General features: G+C 42.8%; 4 protein-coding genes across 5 annotated transcripts in view; all 4 read right to left on the bottom strand.

Moving 5' to 3' along the window:
* Positions 1-1,523: 1,523 nt before the first annotated feature.
* On the bottom strand, positions 1,524-3,594 carry LOC109479799 (sulfated surface glycoprotein 185-like). The gene is made up of 3 exons (XM_019781817.1): positions 3,481-3,594; positions 2,826-3,203; positions 1,524-2,683 (listed from the first exon to the last, which is right to left on the bottom strand). Exons 2-3 carry the CDS (start codon positions 3,196-3,198, stop codon positions 2,193-2,195), a joined length of 864 nt encoding a protein of 287 aa, XP_019637376.1. The 5' UTR covers positions 3,199-3,203; positions 3,481-3,594; the 3' UTR covers positions 1,524-2,192.
* Positions 3,595-3,847: 253 nt separating this feature from the next.
* On the bottom strand, positions 3,848-12,818 carry LOC109479760 (deleted in malignant brain tumors 1 protein-like). 2 transcript variants are annotated; one of them, XM_019781751.1, is made up of 18 exons: positions 12,414-12,818; positions 10,864-10,995; positions 10,218-10,445; positions 9,936-10,079; positions 9,538-9,768; positions 9,259-9,402; positions 8,800-8,934; positions 8,266-8,490; positions 7,980-8,123; positions 7,562-7,684; positions 7,083-7,280; positions 6,677-6,802; positions 6,150-6,266; positions 5,555-5,938; positions 5,230-5,433; positions 4,722-4,847; positions 4,207-4,413; positions 3,848-3,981 (listed from the first exon to the last, which is right to left on the bottom strand). In XM_019781751.1, the coding sequence occupies exons 1-18, from the start codon at positions 12,487-12,489 to the stop codon at positions 3,848-3,850; spliced, it is 3,078 nt and encodes a 1,025-aa protein (XP_019637310.1). In that variant the 5' UTR covers positions 12,490-12,818. The 2 variants fall into 2 exon arrangements, with proteins under 2 accessions (XP_019637310.1, XP_019637311.1); XM_019781752.1 differs by having other exon boundaries at positions 5,564-5,938.
* A 509-nt stretch (positions 12,819-13,327) lies between these two features.
* LOC109479766 (deleted in malignant brain tumors 1 protein-like) lies at positions 13,328-18,813 on the bottom strand. Its single transcript, XM_019781759.1, has 9 exons — positions 18,711-18,813; positions 17,398-17,586; positions 16,867-17,031; positions 16,275-16,577; positions 15,782-15,970; positions 15,320-15,454; positions 14,783-14,971; positions 14,340-14,477; positions 13,328-13,842 (listed from the first exon to the last, which is right to left on the bottom strand). The coding sequence occupies exons 1-9, from the start codon at positions 18,790-18,792 to the stop codon at positions 13,577-13,579; spliced, it is 1,656 nt and encodes a 551-aa protein (XP_019637318.1). The 5' UTR covers positions 18,793-18,813; the 3' UTR covers positions 13,328-13,576.
* Positions 18,814-19,660: 847 nt separating this feature from the next.
* LOC109479647 overlaps positions 19,661-22,695 on the bottom strand; it is a 31,554-nt gene continuing 28,519 nt past the window's right edge. Inside the window, exons 36-40 of the mRNA XM_019781633.1 lie at positions 22,231-22,536; positions 21,644-21,841; positions 21,285-21,422; positions 20,799-20,924; positions 19,661-20,560 (exon numbers count right to left, since the gene is read on the bottom strand). Coding sequence (XP_019637192.1) covers positions 20,358-20,560; positions 20,799-20,924; positions 21,285-21,422; positions 21,644-21,841; positions 22,231-22,536 — 971 coding nt within the window. The 3' untranslated portion in view covers positions 19,661-20,357. The remainder of the gene's footprint in view (positions 20,561-20,798; positions 20,925-21,284; positions 21,423-21,643; positions 21,842-22,230; positions 22,537-22,695) is intronic.

The following is a 22,695-nucleotide window of genomic DNA, read 5'->3' as shown; positions in this document are numbered from 1 at the left end:
GGCTGCTCCTCAGGAATTTCGGCAGGGGAGGCCTCGGGATGCCCCACGGCGGGCAGGGCCTGTTGGTTTTCGGCAGAAGAGGACTCGGGATTAGAAGTGGGCTGCTCGTCAGGAATAAAGGCGCCGTTCTCCACTCCTGTGAGACTACTGATGTTCCGGGGTGTCGTTTGAGTCGGTACGGGTCCAGTAGAATATGTGAGTCGGTATACTGGTAGTGGCAGCACAGCAGAGCAGCAAAGACAGGTCACAAAGAACATAAGAAGAAAACCAAAGACGATAGATGCAGCTGTATTTATGATTGGATCTGCGAAAAAAAAGAAACCTCGTGAGTCATGTGACATTAGTTATAATTGCCAAGTTTGAAACAACTCTATTACAATAATCATGTTGGATAAACAGATATATAAAGAGCATAAAGGCAAGTGGCCTCAGAGGAAATGTCATTAGATAAACGTTTGTCATAAGAAAAAAATACATGGGTGCTAAAATGACTTAAATTACAGTACAAATTGAATGGTGATATCGCAAGGGACCGTAACCTTTTGGGGGTCATTGGCATTTTGCTTTACATAGACAAAGTGGTTGAGCTACTTCTCTATCCCGCGCATTTAATTAGCGGCAGCCATGTTAATTGTACTGGAAAGCTTACATTTCAGTACCCCTCCACCTTTACGTTGAAGTACTACGTAACACCATTAGGTGTTGGGGAATGTACTTGGTAATGGTAAAATCCCTGGTAACAAAACATGCATGTGTGCCGACCAAACGGTCTGAGTAGTAGTGTCTCGTCAGCGTAAAACAAATGATATCCACCGTATTGTGGACGTAATGAATGTGCATGTAAAGTTAGCCTGATGAACTTATTCTAACCAAACACCGAGAAGAAAATGACATGCCTGTGGCAGATGCTCCTGGGACTGCAAGGATGAACACCAGAAACAGAATCTTCGGCCACATTCTTCCTGACGGTTTCTTGAATCTGCCTTCAAGGAACAGACGTGATTGTCTTCACTGCAGTAACGCGACCAAAGGCAGAACGACACACCAAGCGACGTAACGACGTGACATAGATTCACTCACATATCATACATGCAGAAGACGTCTCGGGGTAGTGTCTGTATGGTGTGACCCGGCCTTCTTTACGGAGCAAAATTATATTAATTCTGCACGCCCTGTCGTCGATTTGTACACAGTACTGTACTTGGCCAAATGTCAAACAATGGTTTAGATATTTGCTTCCTCATAGCTTATAGCCCGGGGGTCTGGCCATTCCTGATCGTCCCCTTCAAGGCCGTGACGCGTTTGTTTACATGCCAGTTTGAGGGGAGACCGTAGTGCACTATTCAGTTATATTTTACCAAGACAATTTGCCTCTTTCAAACACAATACAGTATATCCTTCAACATCAAAAATGAACATTTTGTAACATAGAATATTGTGTAAGTAACGACAAAGCTACCAAAGAGGCCCCTATAGCTACTGTATACATCTCTCACACAGAAGAAGCGTCAGTTAGCCATTACTGAACAAGAATAAGTTTTATTTGAATGTCAGGTTCTGTACACTTTCAGTAAAATGTCTTCTGTAACATGACACACATGTGCATGGACCGTCACATAGCACAATACATATTCATTGAATGGTATTGACAAGCTTAAATTTCGAATATGTACAATTATCATTCCAGCAATGCACAACATACAATGTACGACATCATGGCAACATATGAATGAAATGTCAATGCATCCTAGTTTTAGCGAAGCACAATATAAGAATGCATAAAATAAGTTAGCATATTACATTTGCTTGAAATTACACTATAGTCATTACATATAATGTTCAACGGACGAGCACATCGTGCACACTTGTTGTGCATGGTCATTGAGATAAATCTCTATACGTTAAAAATTTGTTAACGTCAATTATGAGACATTGTATTACAAAACTATAGTATACTACTACCACATGTAAAGCTTTATGGTAATATTTGAAAGGATATTATCATTATGCTTATTCAATTAACTAAGCAATTTATTGGAAAATGTTGATAAAATTGATTACATCAATTTAATTCGTTTTTCCACACAAGTAGGTATATGTGAATATCCTCACCTTTATATATCTTAATTAGATCTTATCTCTTTTTGGCTAAGATCAGCAATATATAATAATAAGCTATGATAACGATGAGTTCACGAAGAGATTGAAGAAGACTGGGGACTTAATCCTTCGGGAGGAGCGTCTGGTGGTAGTGGTTGTGGAGGAGGAGGAGGGGGAGGAGATTTTGCCATGTTGAGAGCATCTTCGTAAGCTGGAGGAGGAAGAAAGTCTGGGGGAGGGGAGGAGGGAGCAGGAGGGTAGAAGGGTGGAGACGAAGAAGGAGGGTACGGCGGAGGGGGAGGGTATACAGGGGGGTATGCAGCAGAACTGGGAGGATAGGCAACGGTGGGCAGGCCTTGTGGGTTGTAGGCGGGGGAGAACTCGGGGTTAAAGGCAGGCTGCTGCTCGGGAGTAAAGGCGCTGTTCTGCACGCCCGTGGGACGCATGCCGATGTTCTGGGATGTCGTCTGGGGCGGTCCGTTGCTGGAACGTTTCTTGTTGCAACAGTAGATTCCAGTGCCAACAACTCCCAACGACAGGAGGACGCCTACAACTATGCCTGCAATGGTGCCTCCACTGGGTCCTGTATTTGAGGCACGCAGAGCATAATCAGCTACATTATAATCGCCTACAAGTAGTAACAGGATAGATCTTTATAAGTCTTAGATAAAGTGAAGTAGACCATTCCAAGACAAGCTAAAAAAAACTCCTACAGAAGCTCTCACCTGGTACTGGTTCCACTTTGTAGAAGATCTTGAAGTTTTCGTCGTTGACATTGTTTCCGTCCGCCACGAGCGACAGTGTCAAAACGTTACCAGTAGACACAAACGTTGAGTAGTCATGTATGCCCCCACAGAACTGTCTGTCGTAGTTGTAGTCATCACAGGACTGTTCGCCCTCACAGAAGTAGATCTTATCTGAGCAGCCACTCATGCTGGTAAGGTCCATTGGGCCGATGCGAAGGACAGAGTCGGACTCCGTGCGAAGATGGACAGTGCACCGTGCGTCTGCAGGGTAGCCCGCGTCGTAGCCATAGACGAGATAGCCAGAGGTTCCAGCAGAAAGCAGATTCGATGTCTGGCCACAAAAGTCTCTCATTTGCTCTGCATAAAGATTACAATGAAGACAATTCTGTGTCTGATATGTTATCATCTATCATCAAATGTTCAGTATAGTACATTTGCATGTACCATAGAATAGTGCGAAATTTACACTAATGGAGACCCTAAACTACACACACACGCGCGCGCGCGCAGACACACACGCGCACGCACGCACACACACACACACACACACGCACACACACATGTGCTTCATATACATGCGGAGTATGTAGTAAGTAGCAAATCAAAGTATTACCAAAACTTCAAAACGTCTTACCGAATGTGCATCTTGTGAGTGACTCGTCACTTTCATCGCCACAGTTTACCCAGCCGTTACAGTAAGGAGACCCAGTATACTCGACGAGAGAGCCATCGTCACATCTCCAATCGCCACTGTGTACTGAAAAGCCATTTGAAAAGAATATATCACTACCGACCCAAACATGTTTTGATGGCGTCATCGGTGGGATAAAGCGCTGATCAATGTAGCATAGTAGAAATGGGTATGATAGGGGCATTGCGTTATCATAGGGCAATCATCAAGCAATAAGCAAAATCACAATAAACCTTTGCAAAGTCATCATCGAGTCTCTGCCATGTACTTTCTGTTCTTTCGTATTTATTTTACAGGAATCCTGCTCAAATTACCCACCACACACAACCCCTGCATCCTCGCTGTGACCACAGTTCTCGTTCCCCCACCCGTTGTACGTGCAGTGGAATATGCTGGTCTCAGTCCCATCGCACTCAAGGTCATCCATGTAGATAGGTCCCGTGCCTGGAAATATAGACAAAGGACTTTTAGATTGTAATAAAAGCACTCAAAAACAGGTTGGATCTATCGAACGAGCCCTTGAAGATTAACCCTATATAAATGGGCTATAGGGTATCTTAACAAACTAGTAAACCACTGTCTACCTACCTGAAGTGTCAGTGTCTGTTCTGCGTATGTAAACGGGACTTTATGTTGCAACATTGACATCTGTATAACCTCATTACCTACCTTCTCCAAAATACGCTGAGTTGCGCACCGCTGACGCCCCGGAATATCCCAGCATTCTACACACGACGTTACCATCGTCGAGGTCGAACTGATCGTCGCAGACCGTTCCCCAGTCGTAACTGTCGGCCGGCCTGACCTCCACACGGCCTTGGTTGCCGCCTCCACTCAGGCGGATTCTACTGCTGTCCGGGCCAATGGATCCGGCAGCTGATGTCACAAGTTAAAAATATCATCAAGTAGATCTCAACATGATGGAAAATAGCATCAGGTAAATTGCAACAAATTGAGGCTCAAGTTTGCTTTCGCATACTAGTAGCTCAATCAAATGTTAGTTGTGTCACACCAGCAATCAATATAATAGACACGTCTTGAACTTGTGGTCCCTGTCCCATTGCTGGGTGTCCGATCATGAGTAACTTTGTCCACACTGGGTAATGGGGAAAATAGGCTGTACATGTTAATATTATCAGAAACTTGGAAATGCAATTAGTATCTACTAGGCTCACGATGCTCACCACAGCTTACACCAACGTCCTCGCCATGACCACAGTTGTTGATTCCCCATCCGGCGTACGCGCAGTCAAACAGGCTAGTCTCTGTCCCGGAGCACCGAAGATCGTCCATGTAGATGTTTCCGTCTCCTGTCATGGACGTACGAGTAACAGTGTTATCACACAGAATCGATATCGAACAAAGACAACGTAGCCCAGTATCTGATCTGTTTCATAGAATACAACAGCGAATATTACAGTTATGGTGTTGAATAGGCAATCCATAAGGAACAGCTGCATTTTACAATAAGAGCTGAGAAAAACCCGGCCTTATAAAAGAAAGTTTATAATATATTTCCCGTGTAGGAACATTACAAAGACAAAATACCTGCAGACAGAAAGGGACGAGAAAATATTTGGCTTCAACAAAACCTAAACACCGCGTTAACGTTAGGACTTTCTTCTCATTTAAGTTGACATGAAAGAACAAAATGTTATCAAGCCATAGATATCCAACAGGAAGACATTGTACCTTCGCCGAAACGCGCCCCATCGTGGTATTGTGTGGCACTTGCGTATCCCAGCATCCTACAGACAACCGTAGCGTCTTGAAGGTCAAACCCGTCGTCACAAACCGTCCCCCAGTCGTACGACCCTTCTGGCCGGACCTCAACACGACCCTCGTTCGGATAAGGACCTGCAACCAGCCGAATCCTGTCTCGGTCGACGCCAGTTGCTAAAAAAGAACATTTGGGATAACAAACGTGAGTTGCTGCTATAATTAGTACAAAGGGAGTTTATAGTTTTTTTATCTCCATATTTATCATCATCACAATGACAACGGTCATTATACCAACCTGAATTATCTGCTGGTATAATCGTATAAAATATCTTGAAATTCTCCTCAGAGTTGCTGTATGCATCCGCCTCGAGGTTGACTGTCAGGCTATTGTCGCTGGACTGGAAGGTCTGGAGCTGAAGACCGTTACAGTACTGCACGTTGCTGTTTCCCTGGCCACACGAGTTAACGTTCCCATCACACACGTAGATCGAGTCGGAACACCGTGATGACATCGCTTCCAGGTACCAAGGACCTAAACGGATGACGTGGCCTGGTTCCGTCTGGAAGACGACTAGGCACCGACTGTATCTGGGGTAGCCAGACCTGATACTGTAGGTGATGTATCCAGATTCAGCCCGAGACAGCATCTTCGTTGTACCGCACGTACTGACCATTTCCTCTGTGGTAGCATGATTAGGGCAAAATTAGAATGTCAAGCAATTTTTATTCAAATACATGTAGATTGTTCTATACTTGCATGGTGTTACTGGAGGGCCGGGACCCAGGTATGATATAAAGCAACATATCACTAGATCTAACGCATCAATATTCTCACTGAGGGAAATCAGAATCCAAAATGTAGGGAAAGTCAGTAAGTAATGATTGCTTACCATAAGGACACCTTGTCGGTGACTCGTCACTGCTGTCTGTGCAGTTCGACCCGCCGTCGCAAAACGGATTCTCGGGCGTTTGGATCACATTACCGTTGTCACATGACCAGGAGGGATCTGAAGCCAATAAGCAAATGAAAATATCTATCTCGACTATGGATATCTCTTCGAATACGATATTGATAATAAACGTTGCTTTTAACATTTCAGAACTTCTTACACAACTTGATTATCTGCATGGCCGGTCGTGTTCGTGCGCCTGAGTACAGAACACTGGCTACCTGACCAGGTGTTGAGGTCACACTTTATAGAAGCCACCTGACAAGCCTCACTGGGTCAGTCTACTGAGAGAGGAAGACCAGAGTGACTGGTAGAAAGTTCTAGGTGAGAGGACATCTTTGTGTTGGATCATAACTTTAAACAGGACACTGGCTATTTTTTTTTGTGCAACAATTCGGTTCGCAGGGCCATTTTGCTCCCTATATTGCGCAGTAAACATTGGAAAGGTATTTCGTCAGAGTACCTACCACAGGCGATCCCTACATCCTCGCCATGGCCACAATTGTGGTTTCCCCATCCGCTATGGCGACAGTTAAACAGACTCGTCTCGCCTCCGGTGCATTCAACGTCGTCCAGATTAATGTTTCCGGAACCTACCCAAAATATAAGATCATGGACCTTCACTCAGTCTTCATAATATATTACAAACACACTGATCATTCATTCTTCGCGTTGTTGTGACTGCCTCATCATAGAGCTAATTAAAACTGAAAATAACAAACACATAAGCTCCACTGCAGTGACGTAGGGACCCCCACGAGGCCCATTTTTCAACTTGACAACCAACGGTAACCTGTCTCCATATAAATACACCCTTCCTTTAAGTTAACCAAAGTATGCACCATAAAGTGTATTGGAAACATATCAGATTACCTTGGCCAAAGTGTGCATTCCGGTACACACGAAGAGCCGTTCTGTAGCCCAGCATCCTGCAGGCAACAGTGGCGTCATTGGTGTCAAACCCGTCGTCACAGACGGTTCCCCAGTCGTCATTGTCAGACTGTCGAACCTCCAGGCGGCCTTCGTTTGCAGCAGAGCCTCCAACGAGCCGAATTCTGTTCCTGTCGCTGTCTGTGTGTCAAACCAATAGTTTCATATGTCACAAATGCATTTCATCTAGAAGAAAATCATGCCGGAATAGGTTGCTTGTACTCCAAGTTGGAGGCTAGCAACTTCGTTAACAGGAATGCCCTGTAAAATGCACCATTTCTGTTTCACCAAAGTGCATCACTTCTCATATTTCTCTTTTTTCTTTGTCCATGTGATATCACGTCTGTGAGCTACTCATGTGACAATATGACCAATGAACATGACTAGGAACGTACACTGTCAATGGGACTGTATCACCTTACCTATGCAGTTAATCTCGTCGCTTCCGTCTGCGCAGTCTGCAATCCCGTTACACCTCAGCGAGAAGTCAATTCGCTGAAGATCGAGACATCTGAAATGGGTACCCCTTGCCGCGGTCGTATAACCTGAAAAATCAAACATAGGGCACGAATTATGCCTACGGTCTCTCGGCTGTTGTTCTCATCACATACCAAAACGTTTCGGGACAAGGCAAATCAATACATAAATTCCAAATTTACTGCATATGACATCCAATTCTAGTGCATCTGTGAGCAGTGTGCACTTTGTGTCAATCCTACTGCACCAATAAATGCTTAAAATGTGTTGATATGATGAATAGATAACCAGCTGTAAAATGATTTTGTCTGCATTACGGATCGTCTTACACCTGATTATTGATATAAATCCGTATGAACGTACTCATGATGGTACTTGTCAGGCAAACAACTCCTGCATCCTCGCCGTGACCGCAGTTGTGATTCCCCCATCCACTGTACCGACAGTCAAACACGCTAGTCTCGAACCCGTTACAACTTAGGTCATCCATGTAGATTGGTCCTGTTCCTGTATTGAAAATAGCAATGTGTAGGAATGACCTGACAAATGAAAGTTGGCTTAAAGGCGACTTTTATTTAATAATAAATAAATGCTTACATTTGGTGGAAATGGTTAATTAAAACACATTTATTGAAAATGCAAATCTAACCTTCTCCGAAATGGGCACGAATATAAACTGTATGATATCCCGTGTAGCCCAGCATTCTACAGATGACGTTTGCGTCAGAGGATCCAAAACTGTCGTCACAGACGGTGCCCCAGGCGAAACTGTCGGCCGGCCGGACCTCCACACGGCCTTCGTTTGAACTGGAACCTCCGACCAGACGGATTCTGCTACTGGAGAATGGTGTGGCCATGGTCGTTATAGAGGAGCCTGGAAGAAGTGATTTGTTGTTTTACTGATAGTATGATATACAAATAATCATTACCTGCACCCACCATCATGTTAAAGTAATTAGGAAAGACCTACGTTAAATATTAAGATTGGGATAGACAAATTCTCTTGAGATGGTCTCGAAAAAGCTAGATCTATGCACTAATGTACTGTCCGACAATGCAAGGACGTGGAATGTCTGAATTTTTAAGGTAACGGTGCTCGATATGTTTGCCTTTTCTTGGTACATTATCTTGACGAACGCGTGTTTTGCAAAAGTTGATTGCTGCAAAATGGTTGCTTTCTTGCCTGCTGGTGTACAGTACATCTCGTCACTTCCGTCAGTACAGTCCGTGAAGCCGTTACACCTCAAGTACCAGTCAATCTGCTGATAGCCATTGTAGCAGGTGAAGTAGCTACCTGGTATTGTGCCTGCTGTGTAACCTGAAAGTCAATCACAGTTTTTTCGAAAAGGAGAATATTTTCGAAGCACATTCAAACATTGTTCTTGATACAGGAAGACGTTATGAGAGAAAAATATTTTGCAATGATAAAGCGTCTTACTATGACTCCTGTTTGTGTGAATTCGCTTTAAATGGTGGAGATGCCGTTAATAGCTATTAGTATGCAGTATAGGTTTTGTGCAATGTGTATTCAGAGCTATAAATGAGTCTGGGTCTATCCTTTTGTCTCATCCTCATTTAGCCAAGACATGGTCCTCTAATGTGGTCACTTATATCATGTAATATGTAATCATTATGGACATACTCATCATGGTACTGGTGAGGCAGACGACGCTTGCATCTTCGTGATGGCCACAATTGTGATCCCCCCATCCCAGGTGCGAGCAGTCAAACACGCTAGTCTCGACCCCAGTACAACCTAGATCATCCAGGTAGATTGGTCCTGTCCCTGTATTAAAAATAGTAATATGTAGCCAAGACCTGACCAAACAGACAAACACATTGGTTTGATATCGATTTCTAAATTCTGGAATATGATAGGATACTTGAAGCACATATATGGAAAGCTAAAGGCAAAGCTAACCTTGTCCAAAACGGGCATCAGTATAAAATGTCTGAGAACCAGGGTAGCCCAGCATTCTACAGATGACGTTTGCATCCAGAGAGTCGAAAAGGTCGTCACAGACGGTGCCCCAGACGAAACTGTCGGGCGGCCGGACTTCCACACGGCCTTCGTTTGAACTGGAACCTCCGACCAGACGGATTCTGCTACTACTGGGCAACGGTGTGGCGATGGTCGGCAGTGTATAGGGGCCTGAAAGTGATTTGTTGTTTTAATAATATTATGATATACAGTTAAGCATTGTACCCACCATCATGTTAAATTAATTAAGAAAAAAATGTCTTGGCATTCTTTAGCCAAGGCATTTTCCTCAAATGGGGTCACTAACATCAGACAAAACGTAATAATAATTGACATACTCATTGTGGTACTGGTGAGACAGGCGACGCTTGCATCTTGGTGATGACCACAGTTATGACTCCCCCATCCCCGGTAAGAGCAGTCAAACACGCTGGTCTCGACCCCGATACAACCTAGATCATCCATGTAGATTGGTCCTGTCCCTGTATTGAAAATAGTAATATGTAGCAAAGACCTGACCAAAAAGAAAAACAAAAAAGTTGACTTGGCTTGACATCGATTTTGAAATTCTGGAATATGATGGGTTACTTGAAGCACATATATAGAAAGACAAAGCTAACCTTGTCCAAAATGGGCATCAATATAGAATGTCTGAGAACCAGGGTAGCCCAGCATTCTACAGATGACGTTTGCATCCATAGAGTCGAAATAGTCGTCACAGACGGTGCCCCAGACGGAACTGTCGGCCGGCCGGACTTCCACACGGCCTTCGTTTGAACTGGAACCTCCGACCAGACGGATTCTGCTACTGCTGGGCGACGGTGTGGCGATGACCATTGTAGAGGAGCCTGAAAGTGATTTTTATATTTAATGCTATAATGATGTACAGTCGACGTATCCGATAGTACTAGAAAAGTAAATGCATAATGTTTACCTTTGCATATGGTCTGCTCTGGTAATTCTCACTCTCACATTCATATATATCGTGACAGGAGTCTAAATCCCTCCTGCTATTAAATAGCAACATGTTGTAACCCAACACTAGTTACTATGGTCACAGCCGTTTTGTTCAGGTCATTGACCTTTTGTGTTCGGAGAAGATGAAACTTAGCAAAAACAATATGTTTTCCTTCGGTAAACATGATAAGGTGTGGTTGGAACAAATCAACATTTACACACACACACACACACACACGTACATTGTTTATTACCATGTTGTACAGTGTAGTAAATTGTAATGAGAAAAGAAGTAGTGCCAAAGATCACCTGTACAGTAGAGCTCGTCACTTCCGTCTGTACAATCTGTGATCCCGTTACACCTCAGAGAGAACTCAATCTGCTGGAGGTTGTCACAGGTGAAGTAGTAACTTGTTGGTGTGGCTGGTCCCGCCGTATAACCTACAAAATGCAATAGGTACATTATATAAACATATAAGTACACGTAGATGTATATGTACATGATATGGTATTGGAGCATACTTGTGTGTGGGTGTGTGCAATTGAAATAGGTACACGACAATTCTTTTGTACACTGAAAATTGAAGCTTGAAACACAGCGAGAGAAGAGAGAGCCGGGTTCCATTTTTATATGGAGAAGTCGACTTCTGTATTAAATAGAGAAGTCGAACAAGAGCAGTACATTGGATTGCCTGTCCACAAAATAGCAGAGAATCTCAGTTTGAAACATAGATAATTCAGGACATAGATATTGCAATAATAACATTATTCATACATGACAATGGCCTAGACTAGTAACAGGTAGAGGTATAAAACAATACCCCTGTGGGCCTGCACACATCATATGTCGTCTCTATTATAAAGCATGCACATTATGTGTCCAAGGTCACACCGAGTTGTATCTGGAACTATGTTCATAAATCCTGAAAGTATGCTTTGATGTACTTTTCATTATCTGAAGACACGATACTATCTATTTGCAGACCAGATAACTTATTCAGCAAACAGCGACCAAATCATCTACATGGAAGTGATAAATAATCAAATAGTAGATTTTGTTATCCCTAACCCAAAGACAACATTACTAATTATCATGTTCACGAGATAAATCAACATGTGGTGAAACTTTTTCTTACGTATGTATACATCCAAAGCCATATATTAGCATAGTCTCTTATCCACACATTTACGTTTTAAAATTGTTGTTACTGTTATAACCAAATGTACAGTGTGTATGGACAGTGTGTATGGACGGTGTGTATGGGAAATTACACAATGGTTTATCTGTTCACATCGTTATGTCCGTTTTGTCACGCTCATTTTAACTACAAACGGTCAAACTTTCCTAATCATGTAGTTCTAAGCACATTTTTCTCCTGACTTGACCACATTCCCGTTCTTGGTTCCTTACTACGTAGTGGCAGTACCGATAATTCTATTGACATTATGGGGTGGTAATGTTAGGTACGCTGTAAATGACGACCGAAAATAACACAGGATGTAACTGCTTGTCATTTGAGTACGGTTAGGATAAAACTTCGGGGCCATGGTCACTCTGTTTAATTGATAATTCGTAGACCTAAATCCAATGAACGTTTCTGATATACCTAGAATACAAAAACGTTTGTTAAAAAAAACTAAGCAACTAAGCAAGAAATACTAAGACTATCAACATCGGCGTATTCTACTTCCACCGTATGCCTATATAGCTAGATGTGTAACATAGTGGCTACATAGAGAACGTAAATGTAGCTATGAAGCTATCTTAACAGATAATCATAAATCAAAACAACATTTTGCCCCCCTCCCCCACCGCACCCCCTTTCGATCCAATCACACGTACATAAGTCGGAGCTTACCTGTATATGGGCTAGGCTGTGACCTTACTCCCGTATCCAGGAGAATCGCGAATCCAAGAAACAATGTCTGCCACATCTTCACACGGTGTTCTTGAAGTATTCTTAGGAGAAACAAGTCACCTGTGTCACCTGTCCGTGTAGCCTCACCTGTCCCTTGTACCGCCCGGCACCGCTAAATATTCACAGTTGGTTACAACAACGCCCGCGGACACCAAATACCTCCCGTAAAATACCAACCACAACCGTAGAATAATTGTCTCGCTGTCAAACTGAGTCTCTGATTTGTTCTAACACTAACGCCTTCTCGTAGATTGTGGGTCAGGGACAGAAATATCCAAACATGGACTAAGGTACCCACTAACGGCCCCGTGACTATTAGTATTACTCCCTGTTGCAGACGGAGTGAGGGCGTGGCTAAGCAACTGACAGGTATAACAAAAGGCCCCAGGTATCCGCTTGCGTGCGTGATCACCGGACCGGTATTCAGTTCCTGTCAGGCATGACTAATGTCAACAAACTCCGACTTACAGGTCACTCACCTGTAACCTTTCACCCCTTACCTGTACATAGATGCAGGTTTATTGTAGTTGAACGGTTCGTTTTACCTGAGCGAAGAAGGTGAGATATGTTCGGAACTTCGGAAACGGAGAGAGGAGACATAGAGACCGTTGGTTTAGCCTACTTTGTGTATTGTCGATTGACTGATAATAAACAAATAAAAGAAATTACGTTAGCATATTAGTATTTCTAGTAGTTGTTTGTTATCTAGGTTTACTACATATCAAACACAGTTTACTGGGTACCTTGGGTCACAGCAGTGGAACTTTGAGTCTTTTCTCAAGTAAAAACACGAAAACACGCTTTAATACAGTCAAACAAATAAATCAAATCAAATATTATAAGCAACAAAATTATAAGCATAAAAGTCTTCAATACAAAACTAGGAAATACAGCACACAAAGGTTTTAACGTTATACATGGCGTTGGTAAATATGAAGACATGGTGTCGTATGATATTCAACAAACATCGCTTTAAACAACGTATAGGTTAGATTGTATTTGGCTACCTTGTCACTAAACAGACGTAGAAACGCACGAAAGGCCGCTTAATGCCAACAAAATAACCCTGACCGCTTCATCTGATTATCTGTAGTCCTTTGCTGTTACTGGATGCGCACTACACGGACGAACACCAGCCCGTCTGGCGGTGGCTGTACGGGGGGTGAGTACGCCGGTGGAGGCCCGGCTGGCGGGGGTGTGAAGGCGGGGTTGGCGGTACCTGTAGGCGGACTGCTGGGTGACGTGGTCGCTACAGGTGCACTTTTCTTGCAGCGGCAACAGCAGGATATGACTATGATCAACACCACAGCCGAGATGGCCCCGACAGAGATGCCAACGATAGCTCCAGTACTGAGCCCTGATGTCACACCTTAGGAAAGCAAGGAGTTACATACGATGTGATAAAAATCGAGATATGACATTGAATCCACGTTTCGTTACTGTGACAGAATATCGCAGTTTAAAGTAATGGGTTACAGAATATCACAAATGGGACTAGGAATTTTTTCTGTGTAACACTTGTTGACGTCGAAGCAAGTGACTCTCATCTATTCTGAGCATTTTAGTTTCTATGTTATCTATTAGATAATATCTCAATCGAAGTACAAAAGAGGAAAAAATCTCTAGAACAGTTATAACGGTGCTTCTACTTCTACGGGTGTCTTATCGGGTTGTTTTTCGACTTTGAGGGCTTTGTGAAACTCATGTATAGCGAAATATCTACCTGATTTCTACGATAGGTTTAAATTCAACCTTACCATTACCAGGCCTAGCGGTAGTGCCGAAAAAAGTGCTTCTGTGGAACACTACATACCGAGTTCTCTGCCAAAATTCTACGATTAGCAAAGATTTAAAATTCCACCTCACCGGAAGAAGAGTAACAGACGACGCCGACGTCATCACCGTGATCGCAGTTATGATTTCCCCACCCAGAGTAGGGGCAGTCAAACAGGATAGTCTCCGTCCCTGTGCACCTTAGGTCATCCATGTAGATGTTCCCAGAGCCTACCGTGAGTAAATGATATCCTTGATTTGCTCATTCGTTTATGCCCTACTAATAAGTTTTATATATAAAGCATTAGTCTGTAAGGGTTTATCAGGTATAGTTTTACTGTATCTTATAAGACAATATGACAAAAGCATGGACCCTAAAAAGCAGACGTGACATTGGTCAAAGTGGTACTACACAGCTATTAAACACACTAAGTTCACTGTCATAATGATAAGTGTCAGCATTGTTTTCTGAAGGGAGATGGTATTGCAATAACTTTTCTTGACATATAATGATATAATGATAGTCCAGGCAGTACCTCGTCCATAATACGCTGAGCCATGATATGCTGACGCTCCCGTATATCCCAGCATTTTACAGACAACCCCAGCGTCGTTCATGCCGAATGAGTCGTCACAAACGGTCCCCCAGTTGTAGCCGGTGGATAGCCGAACCTCCACGCGGCCTTCGTGCGGTCCAGATCCTCCGACCAACCGGGTTCTGTTGGCTTGTTGGAAAAAATAATTTTAATCTTGGACTGAACAACACTGTGTCCATACCAGGGAGTATTTCTTCAGATTAACCTAACTAATATAGCACTTTATTGTCTCAATATGTTATTTATCGGTGATACATGGTACAAATTTGACCACCGTGATAAGATGTTTGAATGCATCTGAATTGAACTACACAAAAGAGACACAATATATAAACAACTTCTAACGTTGCTTCTACTTCTCCAGGAGTGAAATAATTTTTGAATCTGGTTGTTTTCTCGACTTGGAAAGCTTTGTGAATCAATGCACAGTAAGGTTTTGCAGGTTTAAGAATTGCAGAGGTTTAAATTTCACCTCACCAGAAGAGTAACAGACGACACCGACGTCATCACCGTGATCACAGTTATGCACTCCCCATCCTCGGTACGGGCAGTCAAACAGGCTACTCTCCTTCCCACTGCACCCTAGCTCATCAATGTAGATGCTACCTGAGCCTACCGTGCAAAAGTCAAAACAAAGCGTACATTATATCCTTGACAAGGATATAATGTACGAAGTTGATTTGCTCACTCGACTTAGTACTAAGACTTTATGAGTAGCAGGCAATATCGGGTAGGGACTTACAGTACCCTATTGTGAATCAATTAAAAAAATGCAAGTCTGACATTTGTAACATCTATTAACCATATATTCAATCCAATGGTCAGCATTCTGGCGTTGCCAGCATTGACTTCTGAAGGGACAGTTAGGTATCGCAATAATGTCTTTAACACTTCAGGTTGGTTGGTGTACAAATATAATGAAAGGTCGTCGTAAAATACCTCGTCCATAATACGCCGAACCATGATATGCCGAGGCTCCGGAATATCCCAACATCCTACAGACAACCGCGGCGTCATTCATGCCGAATCTGTCGTCACAAACGGTCCCCCAGGTATAGCTGTTGGATAACCGAACCACCACACGACCTTCTTGCGGTCCTGACCCTCCCACCAACCGGACTCTGATATCTTGTTGGAAAAAAAAACTTGATCTTGAGATTTCAAATATGGTATACAATATTGTTAAACCACGTGTGTATACATGTAATTGGCCCAGTGTATCGAACTCTGTTTACAGTCTTCCTTCTGTTTCAATCAGTTACAACACTGTGTCTTCCACCACAGCTAAGAAAAGTCAAGCAAAACTTTAATTCTATAACCATATACTAGGCACATTTTGGTACATTTCTCTTTTGAAACAAGTTCTCACGAGGTCCATATAAACACTTTAAATATGTGACTAGGAAATTTTAGTGGAAAATGTAATACTTACTGACGTTGGCGCAAGTCACTCGAACGGGAATGTATGGTATAAAATTGGTGCCGTCGAAAAGATACCAGGTCCCAGAAATATCTTCTGCGTTGATGCTGATGTCGTCCACGTACATTCCTATATAATCAGTCCCCAACTGGGGACCAACGTGCCAGCTATCATCCGATTGGTAGAAGAACAGATAGTCACCCCGTGAGGATCTGTACACCGGTCGACCATTGCGAAGCTGTCCTGTCATTGTGTAGGTTGTCATCCGGTCAGACTGGACCGAAGACGACCCAGATATACGGACTGACGGGCAACCTAATAAGGTAGCAATGACAATTCATTGTTATATTTTGAGTAATTGGGTTTCTACTAGAACTAAAGTTGAACTACATAAAAAGAGGCAAAATAACGCATCCGAAGATTGATTGTCTGATTCTCTAAACCACTTCTACCGATGCTTCTACTTTTACAGGTTGAACTTAACCCCCTTGCTTAAACTGAGTTAATTTCTGGTTGTTTTCTCGACTTTGAGGGCACTGTGAAACACTGCTTTAATGGCGAAATCTCTACATGAATTCTACGAAAGTTTCAAATGGGACCTTACCATTGTCAGGTCTAGGGGTAGGGAGAAGGGTAGAGGGGTAACAGACGACGCCGACGTCTTCACTGTGAGTACAGTCATTCACTCCCCATCCTCGGTACGGGCAGCTAAACAGGCTACTCTCCGTCCCACTGCACCTTAGCTCATCCATGTAGATGTCACCTGAACCTACCGTGCAAACAAAGGGACGATAACATTCTTGATTTGTTCGCCTGTTTTGTGATGCGGGACTAAGGTTTTATATACAAAGCCGTAGTCTGGAAGGACATAAGAAGGGTTTACAATAAATACCTTATGGTAAAGTAATATTGCCTTACAAAAGTAAGCCATAGCCCACTGACAATGCACATCTGACATTTGTGACAACAACGTAGATCACATTTACACATTTATAGAGCACACTTAGTCCACTGCATAATGGTCAACATTCTGTCAAGTAGTGAAAGCATTGCCTTCCGAAGGGTTAGATTTATATAGCAATAACATATCAGGTTGGTTGGTATATGATGAATATAATAACAGCTGCTGCAATACCTTGTCCATAATACGCTGAGCCACGATATGCCGAAGCTTTAGTATATCCCAGCATCCTGCAGACAACCCTGGCGTCATCCATACCGAATCTGTCATCACAAACCGTCCCCCAGCTGTAACTGTAGGACGGCCGAACCTCCACACGACCTTCGTGCGGTCCTGACCCTCCCACCAACCGGATTCTACTGGCTTTAAGTTTGGAAAAATGTTAAGATTATGATAAGACACCCTCAAATGTAGCATATAATATTTCTAAACTTGTATAAGTTTGAACAATAGTGTACCCACGTCAGGGAGAGTTTTGTAGTTAAGTATACTTAATTGTCCCGATTTGTCATCAATATCGGCGGTATATCTAATTTGCAGATAGCCACACATCCGCCTATCTTGTCCAGCGTTATGTTCTTGGGCCAAATACCAGAGCAATCTTGTATCAAAGTTACTGTATCTGCTCTCGAATAAAAGTTATGTGTGAGACTTCACGTTCAATGCCCCCGGCCACCCCCCCCACCCCCTGGTTTGCTACCAGTAAAACCCTGGGTAAATACAATGAGCGTTTCCAATGAATAATAAATCCAAGTCAGCATGACAGTCTCCAGGCAATGGGTGACGGATTTAGTCAGGCAGGGGCATTGAAGTGGCTGTATATTGTCAGCCAGGTACAATGTAAGTCAATAATGCTTCTGTTGACCAAATAACAAATACGTGACCAAGGGCAAAGTTTTGAAGAAACTAACTTTAACCTCAATGACAAACATGTCTTTTTCTTTGCTTGTTTTTGCGAAAGAGAGAAAACTATAAGTTTTCAATGTCACAAGTAGCCGCATTTCATGAAATAGCTATCTAGCGCTAGCGCAACACAACTGGATATCCGGCCCTCCGTTCATAGTTTCTCTTTTATGAATCAATACCGTGTCTTCATCCATACCAAAGAAAACATATATGCAGCACTTACAGAATCATACTATCGACCAGTACCACATTATGATACATTGTTCTTTTGAAACAAGTTCCCTGAAGTTCACAGTAAACACTGCTACGACGGATGCGTCACACAAACAATAAAGCTGGTGCTTCAAACCCTTTAGTTTTCATGACATACGCACTCCACATAACTTACTGAGTCGCTAATACAAGCAGAAACTTTATCCACCGTGGCATTCTATTGTCAAATTGCTACAGCGTCGACTGTCCTGTTTCTTCTGTTCAGCACACTAGTTATTTTTCAGACGTTTAAGGTACAAACACAAAGCAAATATGTTTAGCATGTTCTTTTGGTACTTAAACTTTTATAACATTCACATTCCACATACCTTGTTGGAAGGAGCTGTTGAAAAGTGTGGCCAGAACAAGCACAAACAGCCACTGGGCCATCTTCACAGCGTCGGTCGACATTTACCTTCTACTTTAATAGCGCGTTGAAGTTTTAGGAAAGTCAAAATACTAAGATCAAAAACGTTTGTTCGTCGCTCGGCGTGGGGTGAAGCCGTCAATCATAACGGGTAATGAGCATGCGTATGTAAATGTACTCACGTGATAATATTGACGGTTACTACTTGACGATATATAAATACGGCTCCTCGTGTTCCGACCTTTAACTTTGACCGTGTAAATGGAAAGGACCAAAACTTGCATCTACTTGGAGATGTAAGTCGGTCAAGTGGGAATCCTCAACCTGAATTACGACAACGTCTCGCGTCTTGTTTGTTGCTTAGTACTTTTGGTTTAGGTTCGTAAGCTCTGCACCTGTATCTATAATAATAATCTTCCATGATGAAATGGATATATTTTGGGGGACGTGTTATTAAGATGTTGCTGTTGGATGCATAAAACGACCAATCAAAGGCCAGCAATGGTTAAGTTGGACGAGTGCTACGCCATTATTTTTATTTTTGAGCGGGGGGAGGGGGATACGCCGGGTCGTGGGTAGAATGGAACTGGGGAAAAAGTCCCGGGGGTTGGGTAGGCATGTTCACAGCAGTGCTGTAGGCAGGAGGGGGTGGGCACTGTGGGGGATAAAGTGCAAGGAAAGGGGGTAAGGGTTGAGGCCTGGTATTCAGTTCCTGTCAGGCAAGTGTAATGTCAACAAATTCCAACGTATGATTAATAACAGGCCACTCACATATAACCTTTGACCCCTTACCTGTAAATATATGCAGGTTTATTGTACTTGAGCAGGTTTATTGTACGTTTTGTTTTACCTGAGCGATCGAAGGAGGTTATGTCTTGAAAGAAACGAAGCAGAAAACATAGAGATCGTGGTTTTATCCTTCTTTATTATCCTCATTCTCATTGACGATTGACTGATAAACATGTAATCTGCATTAGTATATCTGCAGTAGCTGTTTATTATCTATTTCAACATATCAGACGCAATTACACAAGTTCAGTCTGTACCTTGGGTCCGGTAACACAGCCATTTCACCGGTTGAACTTAACACGTCAATTAAGGGTAATTAGTAAAGAAAGCCATCCAAGAATAAGCACAATAAAGATTGCAATGCAAAATTAAAATCCAGCACCTTATATTGTAAGATTTATTAATTGCAAACGTCGTCAAACAAGACATAAAAGCGATTATACATGACCAAGTTGATAAATCTAAAAGATACTTGGAATCTGCGACACCGCAATATACAACCAAACGTCAATTTATTCTACTAGTATGTGAGAACCAAAAGTTCTGCTGCAGTACCACTGTAAGCCACCATGTGGTCCCCCCTCTCTCTCCAGAACTTTCGCTTGACACAAAGTTCCATACTTCTCGAGTTATGCTGTCCACACACACACACGCACACACACTGTGACACACACAAACGGCACCTTAAACATTGGGTTTGATTCACTTTTAGAGTATAAGCTGGTTTTGATGATCTTATACATGACGTGGACAAATCACTATCGAATATCTCTTTGTTTGGATATCTCTTTGTTTGGATATGGTACTTCGGTGTGTGGCCTTAGTACTTCGGTGGAGGGCAGGATAGTGTAACAGTTGTGGTAGAGCCGTCTTTCTTGCTGACCTTGTAGCGGTAACAACCGATGATCATCAGCACAGCAAGAATGATGACCCCGAATGAGATGCCAACGATGGACCCAGTAGACAGACCTTGGCCTTCCCCTTCACCTTGGCCTTCCCCTTCACCTTCCCCTTCACCTTCACCTTCACCTTCAAAATGAAACACAAGTAGGTTTAATCAACTTGCAGCAAGCACCCGTTTCTCACAGCAAAGCGTCTGACATAAGACCTGAATCATCTTAATGCAGGTTTGCCAATATAATGAAAGGGGTACACATGTTTTGAAGAAACAGATATTTCATTTCATATGAGGTGGCTTATGTCTTCTAAAAGACGGTACATGTAGAAATTGGCCGAATAGACAGATAACATGCCAGTGTACCTTCGAATTCACATGTCTGTGTTGTCGGGTTCTTCCTATAGCCACTGTTGCAGGTACAGCTGTAGCTCCCAGGAGAGTTCGCACATCTGCCGTTCTCACACAGGCCATTGGCACATTCGTCAACATCTGCATAAAGAAGAAAAATTAATAAAATAATAAGACTGAATATTTAATGCCGAAAGGCAAAGATTTTACACACCGAATGTTGACTAAGGAGAAAGGTATACCTGCGTTGCCACACAAATCTTTCTGTGGCCATTCTTGGCAATCACGGAGCATGTCCCGTTTGGTGAAAATCATTCCTGCATCTCTGGGCTATATAATGACTACATATATATATGTATATATATATGTGTGTGTGTGTGTGTGTGTGTGTGCGTGTGTGTGTATTCTTTATATAGCTCATTATACACGCACACATCACACAACATATATATAAAGGCAAAAAATTTAAACAATTATATCATACTTTAGAAAATGACCTACCTTGGCAAGTCCTTCCATTAGCCTGTATTTCGTACCCATCGCCACATTCACAGAAATACCCTCCTGGGGTGTTAACACATGTCGCACCACTGTCGCCGTCACAGTTGTTAAGCAGATTGTCCAAACACTCGTCAATATCTGAAGACAAAAGTGAAGTGACGTCTTTTTAGATGCATCTTTGTTTATCTTTTATCGACAACATTCTTCATCTGTCAATAAAATATGTGGGCCTTGCACTGCACATTTTCTTGTCTGTGATGATATAAAACCCCAACCATACCAACATCTTTACAAAATTAGAGCCATCAATATTCCTTGTAAAGCTTAACCGGGTACTTGTAGAAAATGTAGAAGATCACCTAGGCAGGCACACAGTCGCGAATGCGTGGATTTCCCGACACAGTTGGAGCCGCCGTTCCGCGGAGGCGGAGTGATACACTGACGGGTACGATGGACTCTATTCGTCACGCAGGAATCGTCACCACAGGTGCAGTAGCTATGGCATGTCGCCCAGCTGCCCCAGGTCGACCATTGACCGTTCACTACAGCACTTGGATCTGACGTTAAGAATTCAAGAGAATGTAGTTTGGAGCAAGAAATATATCATATTACAAAGAATGTAAATGCAAATGCATGAAGGTGCAGTAGAAAATCACGAATGGAAAAGGTGAATTAGCATTTGATGACAGCATACTGACGAACCATAACCGACTGCAAGAACATGAAATTCAAACCAATGAGAGATCTTTAAATACATGAACAAGGCTAGGGGTATAGCCTTTTAGTAATTACGCAATTCTAAGCCTCGTTTAATCTAACCCGTTTTTCTGACAGCGCTATTCAAGAAACGTATCATAATCTGAAATTTTTCTTTCTTACTTGCTGCAAATTTTGCATAAGCTAGGTCACCAAAGTCGACAAAATGTACAGAAAATGAAATAATTACCGACACAGCTGACTGTCACATGACTGTTAGGCTGGAAGTCGGTGCCATCGGACAAGTACCAGGTCCCCGATGTGCTGTCTGCGAAGATGCTCGAGTCGCTAGGTAGGTACATTGCCTTCACATCACTTCCCAGACCTGGGCCAACATGCCAGCGTACCGCCCCTTGGGCGTAGTAGTAGAGGAAGTCTCCACGTGAAGATCTATACACCGGGCGATCATTGAGAAGATTTCCCGTCATGGTGTAGGTTGTCATCCGCAATATCTGGTCCGTAGACGACCCAGAAAAACGGACAGTCCGACAGCCTCCTGTAACAATGAATGATAGAAAGACATCAGTCTTTGGTATATGGTATATGGTTTTATGTTACGTATGAAATACAAGGACAAAGGACAAATGGATCCGTAACTAAGGACTCAATTTTCGAATATTTGAATGAAGCGTACTGACGTCTCTCTCTCTCTCTC

The sequence above is a fragment of the Branchiostoma belcheri genome, unplaced genomic scaffold (assembly GCF_001625305.1).
Source record: "Branchiostoma belcheri isolate BF01 breed outbred unplaced genomic scaffold, Haploidv18h27 scaffold5, whole genome shotgun sequence".
In the NCBI taxonomy this organism is placed as follows: Eukaryota; Metazoa; Chordata; class Leptocardii; order Amphioxiformes; family Branchiostomatidae; genus Branchiostoma; species Branchiostoma belcheri.
This window is presented reverse-complemented; position numbering and strand designations above follow the sequence as displayed.

What these genes read in the sequence shown, in the direction of transcription:
- LOC109479799 (XM_019781817.1), bottom strand. Translation starts at nt 3,198, where the DNA reads ATGAGAGACTTTTGTGGCCAGACATCGAATCTGCTTTCTGCTGGAACC. An exon ending in CAAAGTGGAACCAGTACCAG is followed by an intron (nt 2,684 to 2,825) that starts GTGAGAGCTTCT and finishes CCTCAAATACAG; the next exon opens with GACCCAGTGGAGGCACCATT.
- LOC109479760 (XM_019781751.1), bottom strand. Translation starts at nt 12,489, where the DNA reads ATGTGGCAGACATTGTTTCTTGGATTCGCGATTCTCCTGGATACGGGA. An exon ending in TGATGCCCATTTTGGACAAG is followed by an intron (nt 10,080 to 10,217) that starts GTTAGCTTTGTC and finishes TTTTCAATACAG; the next exon opens with GGACAGGACCAATCTACATG. An exon ending in GGATGTAGGGATCGCCTGTG is followed by an intron (nt 6,267 to 6,676) that starts GTAGGTACTCTG and finishes TATTGGCTTCAG; the next exon opens with ATCCCTCCTGGTCATGTGAC.
- LOC109479766 (XM_019781759.1), bottom strand. Translation starts at nt 18,792, where the DNA reads ATGTCGACCGACGCTGTGAAGATGGCCCAGTGGCTGTTTGTGCTTGTT. An exon ending in CAACAGCTCCTTCCAACAAG is followed by an intron (nt 17,587 to 18,710) that starts GTATGTGGAATG and finishes CCAAACTTAAAG; the next exon opens with CCAGTAGAATCCGGTTGGTG. An exon ending in AGTGACTTGCGCCAACGTCA is followed by an intron (nt 15,971 to 16,274) that starts GTAAGTATTACA and finishes TTTTCCAACAAG; the next exon opens with ATATCAGAGTCCGGTTGGTG.